Source organism: Camponotus floridanus, unplaced genomic scaffold (genome assembly GCF_003227725.1).
Source record: "Camponotus floridanus strain SB8 unplaced genomic scaffold, Cflo_v7.5 scaffold48, whole genome shotgun sequence".
Classification (NCBI taxonomy): Eukaryota; Metazoa; Arthropoda; class Insecta; order Hymenoptera; family Formicidae; genus Camponotus; species Camponotus floridanus.
This window is the reverse complement of record NW_020229636.1, coordinates 1,146,689-1,162,478: the sequence shown is the minus strand read 5'-3', so window position 1 is coordinate 1,162,478 and position 15,790 is coordinate 1,146,689. Positions and strand designations below refer to the sequence as shown.

Genomic DNA, 15,790 nt, shown 5'->3' with positions numbered 1-15,790 from the left:
GTGCAATGGTGCAGTGTGCAATCTTTCGACGTGGAGGGAGGGCACGCATATGAGAGTGCGGGCTCACGCGAGTTTTGCGCGAGCGTGCACCGTCCGCCAAGTCATCCGCGTGCGGGGGCACGAGAGCATACGAGAGCCTTGAAGTATGGATTGCGTGTTTGTCGCGATGACGAGAGAGAGAGAGAGAGAGGGAGGAGAGAGTTAAAGTGCGAAACAAAGAGGGAGGGGAGGGAACGTGCGGTGCATCTGTTCGTGTCTCTGAAGAATATTTGCAAAACTCAAGAATATTACGCTCGAGCGAGCCGCGAATACATTAAGAGAATTGATGTTAATGGTTACACGAGAATTAAGAAAGTATCGGGGAATTTAAACTTGTCGCTTTTGAGCCCTTTAAACGTTCTCCCTCTTTCTCCTTTTCTCGTAAAATCCTCTAATAATGGAATAAAGAGAACATAATCCGATAAGAGATACTCGATACGAGAGAGTAAGTTATTTTTTTCTCACTTTTACAAGAATTTGAGAAAAGAAGAGATTATATGATTTTTTGAACTGTCTTATGTATTTTGCAAAAATTTAATCGTGTGATTTTTTTCAGATTGGAAAAATAATCAAAAAGATAAATGTGTTAATGGACAAATAACACACTAGTAGTACATCAATACAGCTACCATGCAATTTCAAAAGGATTACATGACGCGATCTATTTCGAAACCAAATACATGTTTTCGTAAATAAGAATAGAAAGAGGAGAAGCCCTTTTCGACGCAACAATCCGCTCGACGAAAAGCTACATTCCACTCGTGATATTTATAGAAGACAAAACGAAAGCGAGCGAGACAAGGGGAGGGAAAGGGAGGGGAGAGAACTTTTGATCAAGCGAGGAAAGACACGACGGACTGAATATTGGTTTGATTCGAGAAAATCGAGGCGCGAGAAGCCGCCAGTCTCGACACGAGAAACCGATTGCCGTAGGCACCACGAAATACAGTCATCCTCCGTGTTTCCGAAGAACGACACGTATGTGAGAAACACGTAGCCGGTATGTTCCGGCTGCTGCCAATTTCCTGCGAGTCAACCGGGGCCACTAGGTACGTGAAACGCGCGAGACGGTGCTTTCTATTTATTTATTTCCCGTCTGCGACAACTTCTCTGCGGAAAATGCCGCGGGGTTCAAAGCACCGGTGGGTCCAAATGGGAACTGCGATGTCTCGGTATCGCTTATTGCTTGTTAGTAGATCCGCTCTCGACGACGACGTCCAGCTTTCTTCCTCTCGGAAAGAAAAACTTAACGTGATGCGTTCGAGGAGGAATCGCGATTTTACTTAATCGGCGACACGGATAACTTTCGTCGATATTTATCCGCTTTTCAGACAACAATTAGATGCAGCTTTGTAATCTCATAAACGATTTTTTATCCACGTCCCATTTAAATATTTGCCATTTTTAAATATGAATATTCTAAAATAAACAAACTACATAAAATTGGGTAGACTATAATAGAGACATACCATAGATTTTTTTGAAGTGAAGACACGAAGTGCACATCCATCATCATCGTTCAAACGTATCGAGCTTTATTTAAAATTAATTTACATCTCTCGGATAATTTGCCAAAGGATGACGATAAACTCGCATAATATTCGACAAACTTATGCATCAGGAACAGATGAAATCGTCTCGAAACGATATAGTGACGAAACAACAAGCGATAACTAAAAGATCGATCGGAGAAGTATCGAAAACCGAGCGCGTCACGGTTCTCGATCGCTCTAACATCCATGATTTTTCTCCGGGCTTATTTCTCCCGTGGGTTCCATAGCAGGCACGCCGCAAGAAGAGTCCGGCTTCTCTTCCCACGAGTAAAGAACCGCGCCTGCTCTCGCGAAAAACTTGTCTGGCGTCTGCCCTCCTGCCCCGCGCACACCCCACCATTCTCCTTTCTTTACCGCGCCCTGCCCTTTTCACACGCACAGTTTCGGTTTTATAGACGAAATTTAATCGGCGGCGAAACGACCGAATCGCATCCCGACATTAGTCGCACATGAATGTTGACTCACCTTCGTTACCTTCTTCGTAAATACGAATATACAGGGTAGGCCATTTTAATCTACGCACTGAAATATCTCAAAATCCGTAAGTTTAAGACAAAAAAGTTTCAGACAAAAGTTGTATGGCTTGAAAGGGGACATAAGATGGTGTCATTAGTTTGAGCTTGAACAGTCACCTGAAGATTACATGAAGATCACCTCCAACTTTTTAAATGGAACATCCTATATGCTTTTGGATATTCTTGTAGCTTGCCTCAAGAGTTTTCCAAAACGCTGTAATAAAATATTTTTCCATCGAGTACTTTTCGAGTTATGTGAGGCTTAAAATAATATCTTAATTTTACATAAATCATAAAATATCCAGTAAAATATTCATTTTTCGATTATCTTATCTTAATACTTTTATACAAAATAATGAGAGAAATCAATTGCTGTAAAGAAAACACACAGTTGTTTTTAAGAAAAAATATGTAATTGTTAATTGCAAATTACATATTTTTTCTTCGAAACAATTATGTGTTTTCTTTACACCAATTGATTCCTCTCATTATTTTGTACATAAAAGTATTAAGGTAAGATAATCGAAAAAAGAATATTTTATTAGATATTTTATGGTTTATGTAAAATTGAAAGATTATTTGAAGCCTCATAACTCGGAAAGTACTCAATAAAAAAATACTTTATTATAGTGTTGTGGAAAGATCTTGAAGCAAGCTATAAGAATATGTAAAAGTATGTAGAGTGTCCCGTTTAAAAAATTGGAGGTAATCTTCACGTGACCTTCAGGTGACTCTTCAAGATGAAACTAATGGCACCATCTTATGTCCACCTTCAAGCCATACAACTTTTGTCTGAAACATTTTTGTCTTAAACTTATGGATTTTGAGATATTTCAGTGCGTAGATTAAAACGGCCTATCCTATATATCACAAGAAGATTATAGATTAATTAAATTGATAGCAGACATAGCGTCGCTTCAGCAAGAATATCGCGGGAATCTTGAGAGATCGCACTCATAATCACGACAAGGATTATCCTGTTTAAGGATAAACACTAAGAGATCGCTCGAATCCCCTACTTAAATGTGTGAAAGACAGTACCTGCGTTAATCTTGGTTACGAGGGTTAGCTGCTGAATCTCCAAAGTCGCTACAAGGATGAAGACGCGCGACGAGACACATAAGGTGCAGAAACAATGCGATAAGAAATGCGCATTTTAGGTGAATTTGATTAGATATTCCGGTCGGAGGGTGGATCTATTCCGTCGCCCACGAAAAATCCACGGACGTGTAACCGCATAATACAGGAAATTTCGAGTGGGCGGATGCCTGGATGCCAGCAGGAATGTAACGCGGAGTCGCTGCGCCCGATGCTCAAGAAGTTCGTATGACAGCATTCATTATTAGTGCGGCGACACTCCGCGACGTTCCAGCACGATGCTTCATAAATATAAATTCGAATGCATAATCGATGAAAGCGAGCCATCGTCTACCGAACGATGGCAGCTGCATGACAAATGGGCACGTTGGAGTCATCATCATTATTGACATCGGAGGAGGCCTCCGCACGTTTCAAGAAAAAAAAAAAAACATTACAGCGAAAAAAAATCCTAGTTACAATCAATCCTCAAAATATAATTATATCGTATACGAGCAATAATATTCAGCCGCTTTTATTTTCAACGCGTGTAAAAGATCGATGGCTCTCATGAATATCTATCTCGTTTCGACGAGAAATAGACGTCTCTCTCGTTTTATCAAATCGACGGTAATTCCGTTAAAATAATTATATTTGACCCTGATGTGTGCTTCTCATCGTTCGAACTTTTCTATTATATTCATTTTTTCCTGCAAATATATATCGGGACAAATAATAATCCGCGAATGACGCGAAATAAAAGATGGATTTTAAATGAAATAACGAAAAACGATTAAATGAAACAACAGAGAAGACTCGGCGCGACTATTGTTACGAAACGATTCCAAACGATTCGGCCAAGGCTATACGCGTGCAATGACTGCTCACGATGCGTATCGTTGCACGTAGCGTTGCATATAATATCGCGGTTCAAGTTTAGCCGACACATCCTCCGCCCGTACATTGGCCGTCTCATTCTTTTATTTATCGCGCGTCCCACTTCCCGTCAGGAATTCACTTTTATCTGGGAATTATATTTTAACCGACATTACACGCCCACGTTCCCTGACAGAATTATTTAAGCAAAACGGTTCGTCGAATTACCATTCGATGAAAGTGTTACATGTCGATTGTGTAATTGTAATTCTTGATAAACTTTCGTAAGAAAATTTTGATGTGTTTTAGTCAAATATAAATGTAGATAAACAAACATTTATAGATAATATTAAGATGAAATATTGAAATGCATACAATAATTTGCAATCTATTAATAAATATTATCACTACGAAATGATAAAAAAAGATGCTGCTTCTTTATATTTATCATATCTAGTTTCTGAAATCTATCATTTTTATAATTTATTGTAAAAATAATATCGCATGTCATCTAATATATATATATTAAATAAAAACTTCAAAGGGCGTAAATCGTGTGACGAAATAAATTATAAATTTCACATCTATTATAATTCATCTTTATATTTCATCTTTCATATAAAACTTTTCTTGAAAAACTGTTTTGTGAACAAGAGATTATTGTTTTCCGTACTATTTCATTTCGGAAAAATTCTTATCCTACTCTCCATTGTCGTTGTGCGTCCCGTATTCTTGTTGAATTTCCGTAAAAGTTTTCCCTTTAGTCTCGACCATGAAGAAGAGCACGAAGAACATGGCCAGGGCGCACACCACGGCGAAGAAAAAAAGCACCATGGCAATGCCAAGGGCATTAACTGTGCTTGGAAAACATATCGTCACTATAAAGGCCAGCAACCAATTGAAGAAAGCCGCGCTGGATGACGCTGCGCCCTTCAAACGCGTAGGGAAAATCTCGCCCATGTAAGCCCAGGGAATTGGACCTAACATAAATCAATCAGCAAATTTTCCTTGTTAATACATTTCATTCAATTTGCCATCAAAAATCGCAAGAAAGCAATTTCGCTTATTTCACATAAACAGGGGAGCACAAATCTAGTTTAGATAAGGATTTTCTTTTCTCCCTCGGATAAAAGACTTAATTTTAAGAAATGTACACACGAAAAATATGTTTATAAATTATCTTAATATCGCTAGTCAATTAATCAAATCATTAAAAATCTAATTGTTAATCTCATATTCCAGTATATACGAAAAGGACACAATCATATGGTCGAAACGTCGTAACAAATAAACAAAAAAAAATTTTTTTGGCTAGTTTTGATCGAGTACATTATTTCCAATGAACCTTCGAAAAATATGTATAATGGCTTTCGACATTTTTCTAAAGAATAAAAGAAGAAGGATGTAACATGCAATTTTGCGATTTCTGTTAGCTAGATTAGTAGGAGCGGTCTGAGTCGATCTCGTCGCTCATTATCACTAACCGGCTCCGAAGCAGAAGGCGAGTACGTAGACGCACACCGACGTGAGTGGGAGCCAATGCATCCGATCCGCCCGTTCCGGATCATAGCTCTTCAGGATGAAGAAACCGGCCAGGGCCGATAAGCAAACGCACATTACCGCCTCGGAAATCATCATGAGTAGCTTACGCCCTAGCTGCGAACGTTTCGATCGCAGCCGTAATGCCAGCCGGCTAATAGATAAATTATAGATCGCGTAATCTGTGGAACACGACTCGAGTGTCACAGTAACTTATTAAAGTTAACCTTGTCGATCAAAAGCGCCGCCACCGCACAAGCTATCACCTGGACGACGCCGAAAATGACGAGCTCGATCAGCGATTCCATGCCGACGCCCGTCGACTCGAGAACCGTCACCCCGTAGAATACTATTGCGTTGATGCCGCTGAATTGTTGGGCAAACATCAGGCCGTAGGCCACGGCCAGTGTCTTCAACACGGGCGTGTTCGTGAAGGCCGAAAAACTCAATCTCTGGAGCTTGCTCCTTTCCACTTGTTCCTGTTTCCGTTTACAAAAACGACGATTAATAAATCCCATTGTTATTATCTTAAAATGGATAAGACAAAAATTGACGGATTTATCCCTATAGTGAATTTTAAATTATCTTTTATTTTCTTCAGTCATGAAATTGACGAATTAATATATTTTTCATATGTTTTAAAATTCACAATATTTAATTTGAATTAACAAATTTAAATTATAATTGACGCTCAACCAACCTTGAAGACCTCCATCTCCGGTTCGATATCGAAATCTGGGCCGCGAAAGAATCGCATGGACTTTCGCGCTTCTCCTTCCTTATTTTTGGTCAAGTAGAACAGCGGGCTTTCCGGCATGAAAATCATCGTTATGGCGAACACGATCGGCGCGATGCAACAGAGACTGGATATCATGATCACATCTCGCGTGAAACCGGTGCAGTATGCATATAATATACCGAGCACGAGCAACAACTGGAAGAAGACACCCGTCGTCCCTGTTACGAGAAAGTAAGAATAGCATAATGAAGCTGCTATTTCTTGCCTCTCCTCGCGGATCTTCTAAGCATTAGCGATGCAAGGAGAACGAGCTCGTGTGATGAACGACGATAGCCGCTAATAACCTCATTCGCTAAGCCATCTTTATTTTCCACTCCGATTATATCCACGATTATATCCCGATTATTATGTTGCAGCATACATCATTATTACTATTGAATTATCCATTATTCGAGATATTCCTTTTATATCTTATGTCAAGATATTCTTTTTATGCGAGCAGGGTGTTTAAAAAAAATAAGCTTGGGTAGCATTTCGAAATTAATAAAAATAATTATATAATGATACATTTATATAAAATCATTATCGGCTCTTTTTCAGACCGACCGTTTAATTGTCTGGGATTAATTGGCCGATATGTTATACCTCTAATCTGTTTCTCCGAGATCTCTGCGGAGTACATGGGCGCCAGAACGCAAAACATGCCGCCGCAGGCGCCAGTCACGATTCTGCCGATGACGAAGAGCGGCACCAAAGAGCCCGCGCAGATGAGCAAGGCCCAGCCGCCAATGAAAGCCGGAATCAAGGCCATCATCGTCCACTTCCGGCCGATCCTGTCGATCAGCAGGGGCACGACGAGCGTGCCCAGGGCCGCGCCTACCGGAAACACCGACGCGATCACGTCCGTCGAGAGATCGTCCAAGTTGTATTTGTCACTCTTCAATATTTCGACGCACGGCGCGCTCCAACCGAGACCGCATCCCAGCGAGAATCCACCTATGCAGGCTGAACAAGAGATTTTGTTGATCGCGAACATCGGGCAGGGCTGGCCCTGCCGATTTGTTCACATTTTTTTCTCACTGAATATATTTATTATTACTTTTCCCTCCTTTCTCGTATTTTTTTCCTCGCTGAATGTTTATTATGACGGCGGCGTTTGATATATTTTAGATATATTTACAGATCTGCCATGTTTTTTTCAACCGCTCGTCGCCGTCATTGTCGTCGCGACAACGCGATTGAGAGTAGTCGCAATTATTAACCCTTTGACTCTCTCAACATCGTGCTTGATGCACCGTCTGTTGCAATATCACGCGGGTATGTAATGTCGCGCGAATGTCGCGGCCGGGCATTTGAAAGGTTATCCCGAGGAATTTATCGCGCACAGCTCCCGTGAAATCGGTTATCTTACGCAAATGAGGAAACCTGCAGCAGCGGCGACGTATTGTCGACTTCTCCTGCGAAACACATTGACAGAATTCCGTCCAACCTCTGTTGTCATTCTTATTTAGAATCTTAAACGATGATCTTCAAGCATTCCATCTCGAGATATGACTGCCCTCTCTTTTGCTTCGCTTCATCACGACATTCAGTTTTCTTTAATCTTTCTGCTACATTCGTTTATCATAATGATACGTAATCTGTTATTAATCTCATTAATTTTATAACAGCTGATTTTATAATGACAGAACGATAATGTATCAATTTATACGTACAAGAATTAATGTTGAAATTTCTTATTGTTATATTAATAAAAAGATGATAACAAATAAATTAATTAAAATTAAATTATATTTAATTAATTATATTATTTTAATGAATTAAATCAATTAAAGTATATTAATAAAAGGCGATGATAAATTAAAATGACAACTAAATTAAATTATGATAAATAAAATGACAATTTTTTGTAAAATAAAAATTAAATATAATTAGATTAAATTAGAATATTAAATATAAGATGAAATGTATACTAGAAACAGTCTCTTTCCTTTCGATTCCTCTCACTATATTTATTTCTTATGATCATGCATATGGTGCTCCATTATTCCGACGTTGCAGTTAAGCACATTGTATAGGAATAAAAAGTTGGTTAATCGTAAACCAGTCGTGTAAGTTACTCACGGCCAGGAAGTCTTTTCCATTCTCTCCATTTATATTCTTCCTTGCATTCCCCATGCATAGCGCAATTCAACTGCTATTGCGAGTCAATTTATACGGTCGTCTTGTTATAAGATTGCTGTGAATTATTGTAATACCGGTTGCTTTGAATTGGCGCAAAAACTTTGCATGGTTACGAAGAGATCATTCGCACGGTCGAATTTTCGCTCTTGAGTAATACGAGAGAAAATCGTGTCCTTTTACATGTTCGAAAATGACATATTACGGCACAGAAGCATAATAGAGACATGCTAATTACGGCACCGAGTCCTTATAAGCTCGCAAACAAGCGTACGAAATCCCAAACTATCAAAGGACACGATCGAAGCCAGCAGCATTTTCGTGCTCCAATAAACTCGGCGATTCGTAGGACGAGACTCTACGACATCGTGGTAATAGGGATAACGTCCCTTCCTTACGCCCGGTTACTTCGGCTAACGACATTCAAATTCCATTAAGGCATCGCGATGTGGCGCTTGACAACTTTTGGATTGCGGATCCACTCCTCACTTTGGCGAAGAAACTTTGGCTGTTCTCTCTCTCGACGGAACAGTCGATAAGATTGTTCAGCAAAAACAAAAACGAAGACGTTTGCCTCGCTTGTTAACGCACGGTAATTACGTGGACAGACATGTATATAATCTATCTAGAGTTTCTTCTCATTCAAATTAAAAATTTTCTATCCGCAGATAGATTACGAGATTTCCGGAAAACCGTAATGTCATTGTAATATCTCAAATGCAGTTTTGATAGGTATCATTAAAAGCGTGGCAACATCCATTTATCAAATATTCAATTAACACGCTCGATGTCGTGACGCACGATAATAAATAACAGGCGTTATAATACAGGCATATCTCATTAATATGCAACGCATTTTGTAGAATGTTACGTACTGTCGCGTCGAAAACGCGTGGAAAACAGATTAAACGAAATAACGAAGATATTAATGAAAGAATATTACATTTATTTGTTACGTCATAAAATATTTAATTTATAATTCCATTTTTGCAAAATTAGTTAATCTGTATCTAGTTGAGAGAGAGAGAGAGAGAGAGAGAGAGAGAGAGAGAGAGAGAGAAATAAAACTATAGAAATTAAATGGGTATTTTAAGTAAAAGTGAAATTATAGATTTCTCGATGTTATTTTATAGTTGTACAATAATATATTAATATATTAATTTATTCTATCAAATAATTTAAAAAATATTTAATTCTGATATTCATCCTACGCAATAAAAAACTATTTTACTGCAAAATTCAATATGTATTTAATTCAAGGGTATGTTTTATTCCGTCCTATTTTCTTTAAGGAAATTTTATCCAATCAATATGCATTAGAAATAATGTTATATAATGTTGATATGATTTTCAATTAATATTCTAATTCGTTTGAATAAGCAGTTAGAAGCGCAACATGTTTTCTACATTTTAATATCTTTTTCATATCGAAATAATCAATACAGCAATTTCCATTAATATCAACTATAAGAACGAAAATTAGATGCTTAAAACATAGCAAAAAGTCCAATTGCTACATTCTTTTTTGTGGATGATAACGATTAGCGAGGAGAGAATGCAAGATAAAGATATAACCGATAAAGATATAAGAACCGGCCGTTGTATGTATGAGTTTTGATCGGTTAGCTCGAACGTATCATGACGCAAGGAAGAAAAAAGCACGATGTCTCCAAATGGAATTCCCCTAACGTGAAACGATAAGGGTCGTCGCAATATGTGCCTGGAGAAAAATTCTCCGTAACTCGAGAGCATATTGTTCCCCCGACGTATGAAGAATTCACCCCGTTACTACTTGCCGCCCTCGTGAATTCATCTATAATAAGACGATAGTCGTTCAAAAGCCTATGCAGTCACTTTTTCTTTAAGCTTCTCAAGCATCTAAACGATGGAAAATTTCTACAAAGGAGAATATCGTTTCCATATTTCATAAAGTGTCATATACGCTTGCACCGCGCTCTATTCATATTTAAAGTAGTTTCCTTTCTTAAAATATGCCCCGATTATTTCCTACTAACTTGCATTAAATTGCGTCGATAAATTTTAATTTGATAACTCTTAATTTTAATTTGATAAATTTCAATTTTAATTTGATAAAAAAAGTAGTCTAAAATTGTAATTTAATTAATCAATTAAATGAGCCTTGCGATAATCTCATATATATTGATTTCCTTTCTTAAAATATGCCCCGATTATTTCCTACTAACTTGTATTAAATTGTCGATAAATTTTAATTTGATAAATCTTAATTTTAATTTGGTAAATTTTAATTTTAATTTGATAAATCTTAATTTTAATTTGATAAAAAAGTTTGTTTAAAATTGTAATTTAATTAATCATCATAAAATTGTAATTTAATTAATCAAATGGTCCTTGCGACAATCTCATATATATTGATTGTTATTAAAATTTCCGGGAACCGCAATTTGCAATTTTATTTAATTGCGCGAGACTCATCTTGCTTTATCGCGAACAATGCTTTAATTGTCTTCTATCGCATGCCGACTACTTTTTCCCGACGTATAGAATACGCAGGAGAGGACAAACTCTCGTCGCTTCATCGTCGATGCCGGCGCTTCCCGGGTCTTCCTCTCTCGCGGCAGGAAAAGCTCATTTGCATATAAATATAAGTAAAAAGTGCATTTGCATTTAAATATCCAACCTGGGTACTCCCGCTCTTCATCGTCATCGTTCTCTCGATCGAAAGTTAACGGCATATATACCGTGAGGATAATGATACAGGAGGATCAATAAAAGTTTCCGCAATGAAAATGAATAACTATATTAATTTTTCGAATCGATTATTCCTCACCGATCCAATCAACAAGAAGAAACATGCCGGCAACTATACTCGCGAATCGAGAAACTTATATAAAGCATCGATACAGAAACACGATAATGTTTCGATTAGTTGCAAAACTTTTTGACCTGCTACGAGCCTGGCAGAGATACGAAGCAATTAGAAGATTGCAATTTAAGAGCCTCTACTTCGCTTAAATCATTACGTCGAATTCTGACAATCCACTTGACAGTTGCCCCCAGTTCTCGTGATAAACAAAAATCGACAAGCGTTCAAATATATGTGGCGTAAATTAAATTTACATTACTTCCTCGCGAATTATCACTGATAAGAATAACAAAATTATCGACCTATAAATAACCGTATCTTTGTGTTGTATAAGAGATCGGTATAAAACATCTCATTAGAATCAATTGTGAACCTAAAAAATTTTCAATTCAGGTATTAGTCAGCGGCACCAAAATCCGGGGTCGATTCATTACGTAATCAAACTTCGAGAATAATCGCTAAAATTCTTCAAACGTAATCGCGAATGTGTGCTAATGAAGTCGCTAATAAGATGCAAACAGATTTAATTCTCTCTCTCTTTCTGTTTCGAGCGTAAACAACTTCCAAACAACTTATATAAGTGGCTTAGCTACCTTGAAGTCGGTCGTTGCCGCTGTCTCTCATCGACATACGTGTCGAAGGTTTGCCGCTCACAACTGCCAATCATGGCACGCGACATTCGCGATAAACGAGTTCTCGCGCGAGTGCACGCGATCTAGAAGAAACAAACTGGGATTATTCACTAAATTAAATTCGACCGAGTGTGTCGATTTTCTTTGGCGACTCGCTTGCTTTTTTCCCCCGATTTTCTTGCACTGGAAATATAATTATATGCATTTAAACGTCGCGCATGATCGAAACACGTTTTTGCGTCAATGGAAATGAATTAAACTGCTCGTTCCCGATATACCGTAATCTTGATATTAAAGTCTCAATCGACATTTCATAGGCTGATAGTGTAACCCGTTATATGATTATTGAACAGCACTTCGAAGTACGAGTTAAAATTGTTATGATATTAAATATTATAGCCTGTTCGTGCCCACATTTCTTTTCCTTTGTGGATATAAATATAAACGAGGTTAAATCGCAAAAATATCAATATTAAAAATCTTGGAAACGTGCTGGCACGTGTACTTACATTTTTCTGCGCATATCAGTTTCTGACTAATTATAAATAAGTATAAAGATGTTTCTTTACCTGTAACAAAAAGACGAAAGACGAATATTAATGACAAACATTATCAAAAATCAAAAATATATAAGCCGTAATAAATGATCAAACCGTAAAAGATCACGGATGATTGCAAAGTTCCGTTTATATCGCAGTAACATTGCGAAAAGAAACGCAACGCGCGGCTACTACCTTTGATATTCAAAACCGTTAAAGTAGCATACACTTTGAGCAAGGTTCATTCAGATTGCAAATATTTTCTCTACATGGAATCGCGTCCGGTTCGCGTTACTTTGATGGCTCAGCCATTTTAACTCGGCAATAATAAAAGTAACGGTTTCAAAAAATGCATGCTTTTGCAGTTGTTATGTTGTTGTTATGTTACGTTTACAATCATTCATTCAAAGTAAAGATATATATTAATTATTAATTATAATAAAAATATATTTATGACATCGGAGGTATATCGTGCAAGAGACGTGTCAGAAAAAAATAACCGCGAAAAAAATTCTTTAAAAAAAAATCATTTCCGAATTAATATGTTCAAAGACCGTAAATTTCCCGATATACTGTAACAAAAAATCGGAATTAAAAAAATGCCGAATTGAAAGGTACTAAGTCGCATTCGCGAATTGTCAAAGCGTGTCGAGGCGATTGATAGATCGATCATTTGAGTCTCCCTTTTTTCAAGCTCCATTTTACCGAATAGAACGAGCGAGCGACCCTTTTTGATATCCTTTATGAATATACACCTGTCCCGGTTAGGGATCTGCCCTTCTTTCAAAGGAAAACGTTGTTGTTAATGCCTCGTGCAGCCGTCCGTTTTTTTTTGAGTAGGGTAATCTTTAATTACTATGCTTCGATCACAACATCGATTGCCAAGCCAACTTTTTTTTTAAAAAAACTTACTGGAAGCATAGGAATTATTTACCGCCTTTCATGTCATAATCGTTACATTATCTCACGAAAAGATTGGTTTCACATCATTGTACTAGTTAACATTAACTATAAACTAGTATATTTAATTAGTATTAATATAATTCTTCTCTACAATAAAACTAAGAAAATATATGAATATTATATGAATATTAAAAATAATTATATGAATATTAAAAAATATATGCTAATTGCTGCTAATATATAAATTATTCTCTTCTATAATTTTATACTCGTCAAAATAGCTAATCTTTAATTATTGAAAAACATTTCTTTGGTTTTTACTTAATATTTACCAATATTAACAATGTTAAAAATACTCTTTTACATCTTTTAATCTTTTAATATTAATGAACCTTTAATTTAGCATTTGTCTGTGACAATTTAAGAATCGAGAAGAAAAAGTTGATTATTATTTTCGAAACTTATATAAAATTATTGTACTTTTTTTATTTTGAAGGAGAAAGACACCAAATAAAATAATGAAAATGAGTACTGCTTAATAGCATTATCATAAAATTGTTGTACTCTATTCGAATAAGATGATTCGCTGAAAAAATAAATAATGTTTGAACATTGCAATATTTTCTCGATTTTTAATACTCAATCATCAAGAATTTTAAAAGGTACGTTTACCTTGCTTCAAAGCACGAGAAAAGCAAACATTAAATATCCGAAAACAAATCATGAAATAATTATTAGTTTCGTTAATCGTGGCATTCGATGTGCGAGGAAATCAGGAAACACAAGAGCAGCACGAAATATCATTCTTGCGTATTCGTCGCACGGAAGCGGAATGAAAGATCTCGTTTCCGGTCTCGTCGAGTATTTTCTTTCCTTTGTTCTATACCTTAAAGCGAACGCGGCGAGAGCTCCGGAAGTACGGAATGCAGATTTTTGACAGGAGCGCCCAGAGGTGCGGAAATGGGGTGTGCAGAGGGATGGGCGACGACATAAAAGAAGGGAAACGAGAATGGAAAGAAGTAAAAGAAGACGCCTCGTGAGACAGCTGTTGGGGTATTTCGCGAGTTTAGCTTCCAGCTAAAGCATTGGAGAAAGTGAGGATACGCATCGAAATTTTCTCTTGGCATCTGTCGTTTTTTGATGATTATTTCGATAATTAAATTCAGATTTACGTGACAGTAATTTATGACTTACTGTTATTTAAGTGAATAAAAATATTCTCTATTTATTTATTCCATTTTCTCTCGATTGCACAAATTCACATTAAAATCTTCAAATTATCATTCTTTATTAAATCTTGAGGCAATTTAAATATTTTTATAAACATTAAAAAAAATTCTTACTTAAAAGCGAAAGAGAGCAAAATCAATCATCTTTATCCTTTTTCATTTTTTCATCATCCAAGATACGTCAGCAGGTACAATATATGTGTATGTGCTAGCAAATCCGTTTTCTCGTCCTGCCAATCTTGCCTCTCATTTTTGCTCTCATCTTCGTTGTCTCCCCTTATCTTCCCCGTTCGATCACTTCTCGTTGACTCTCGAGTTTCCATCCTCGCGTGCCACGAAGTACATTAGCGATCCTTCGATCGTCCAGGGACCATGCTGCTTTCCTCGTGCCTTTCCAATTTCACGAAACGAAGGGACGTGGCCAACATAAAAGTACAGGAGAAGCATTTCCCGAGTCCCACTAGAAACTCGTCTCGAATTACTTTTCAAGAGAAGGGAGAAGAAAGGCGACACATTCGAGGGATCGGAGGAAAAGTACGAGGGTATCCTTTTTTCATAGAATTTGCATATGGTCCCGTTTTTCCGCTATAAAAATCCATAGAAAACTCTACGCCATTCATTCTAGAAATAAATTATCGACGCTTGGATTTTCGCGCGAAATCTAAAATCATGCGTATAATCTTTCTTCGATTATAGTATTAGATTATTCTTTCACATCAGAAACAAAGAGAGCTTCTTTTATAAAAATTAATTATTGGTCATTGCAACTATCAAACTTATAACTGTCAATTACAACAAAAAAATTCGTATTAAAAGCATGTCACATTACGTAATAAATTTCGCAATAAAGAGGGAATTGTTTAACACATCAACATCAACTAGAAATAACTTTGTACACAGACGTAGTCTGTTTTGTTAAATTCTTCAAGTCCAAGTCTATTCCGCTAATTTACTCTTTCAATCTATTAATACGAATGATTTTAAAATTTCAAAAACTTTTATTATAATATAATTATAATATCCTCAATTTTTTACCAAACACTTGTATCTTGTGTAATATAAAAAATTGCATAAATTGTTTCCTTTGTCACAAACATGATGAAGAGAGTTGAATTATACATCA

At 36.8% G+C, this 15,790-nt stretch overlaps 2 protein-coding genes across 4 annotated transcripts in view; both read right to left on the bottom strand.

Annotated features, from left to right (window-relative positions):
* LOC105257529 (facilitated trehalose transporter Tret1-2 homolog) overlaps positions 1-5,874 on the bottom strand; it is a 30,347-nt gene extending 24,473 nt beyond the window's left edge. The window contains exons 1-2 of one of the 2 annotated variants that reach the window (XM_025412138.1): positions 5,545-5,874; positions 4,734-5,040 (exon numbers count right to left, since the gene is read on the bottom strand). In XM_025412138.1, coding sequence (XP_025267923.1) covers positions 4,760-5,040; positions 5,545-5,698 — 435 coding nt within the window. In that variant the 5' untranslated portion in view covers positions 5,699-5,874 and the 3' untranslated portion in view covers positions 4,734-4,759. Of the gene's footprint in view, positions 1-4,690; positions 5,041-5,544 lie in introns of those variants that run through there. The other variant, XM_025412137.1, reaches the window with a different exon arrangement.
* The window catches only part of LOC105258730 (headcase protein), a 146,264-nt gene that overhangs the window by 60,528 nt on the left and 69,946 nt on the right, over positions 1-15,790 (bottom strand). The gene's annotated exons all lie outside the window — the stretch shown is intronic.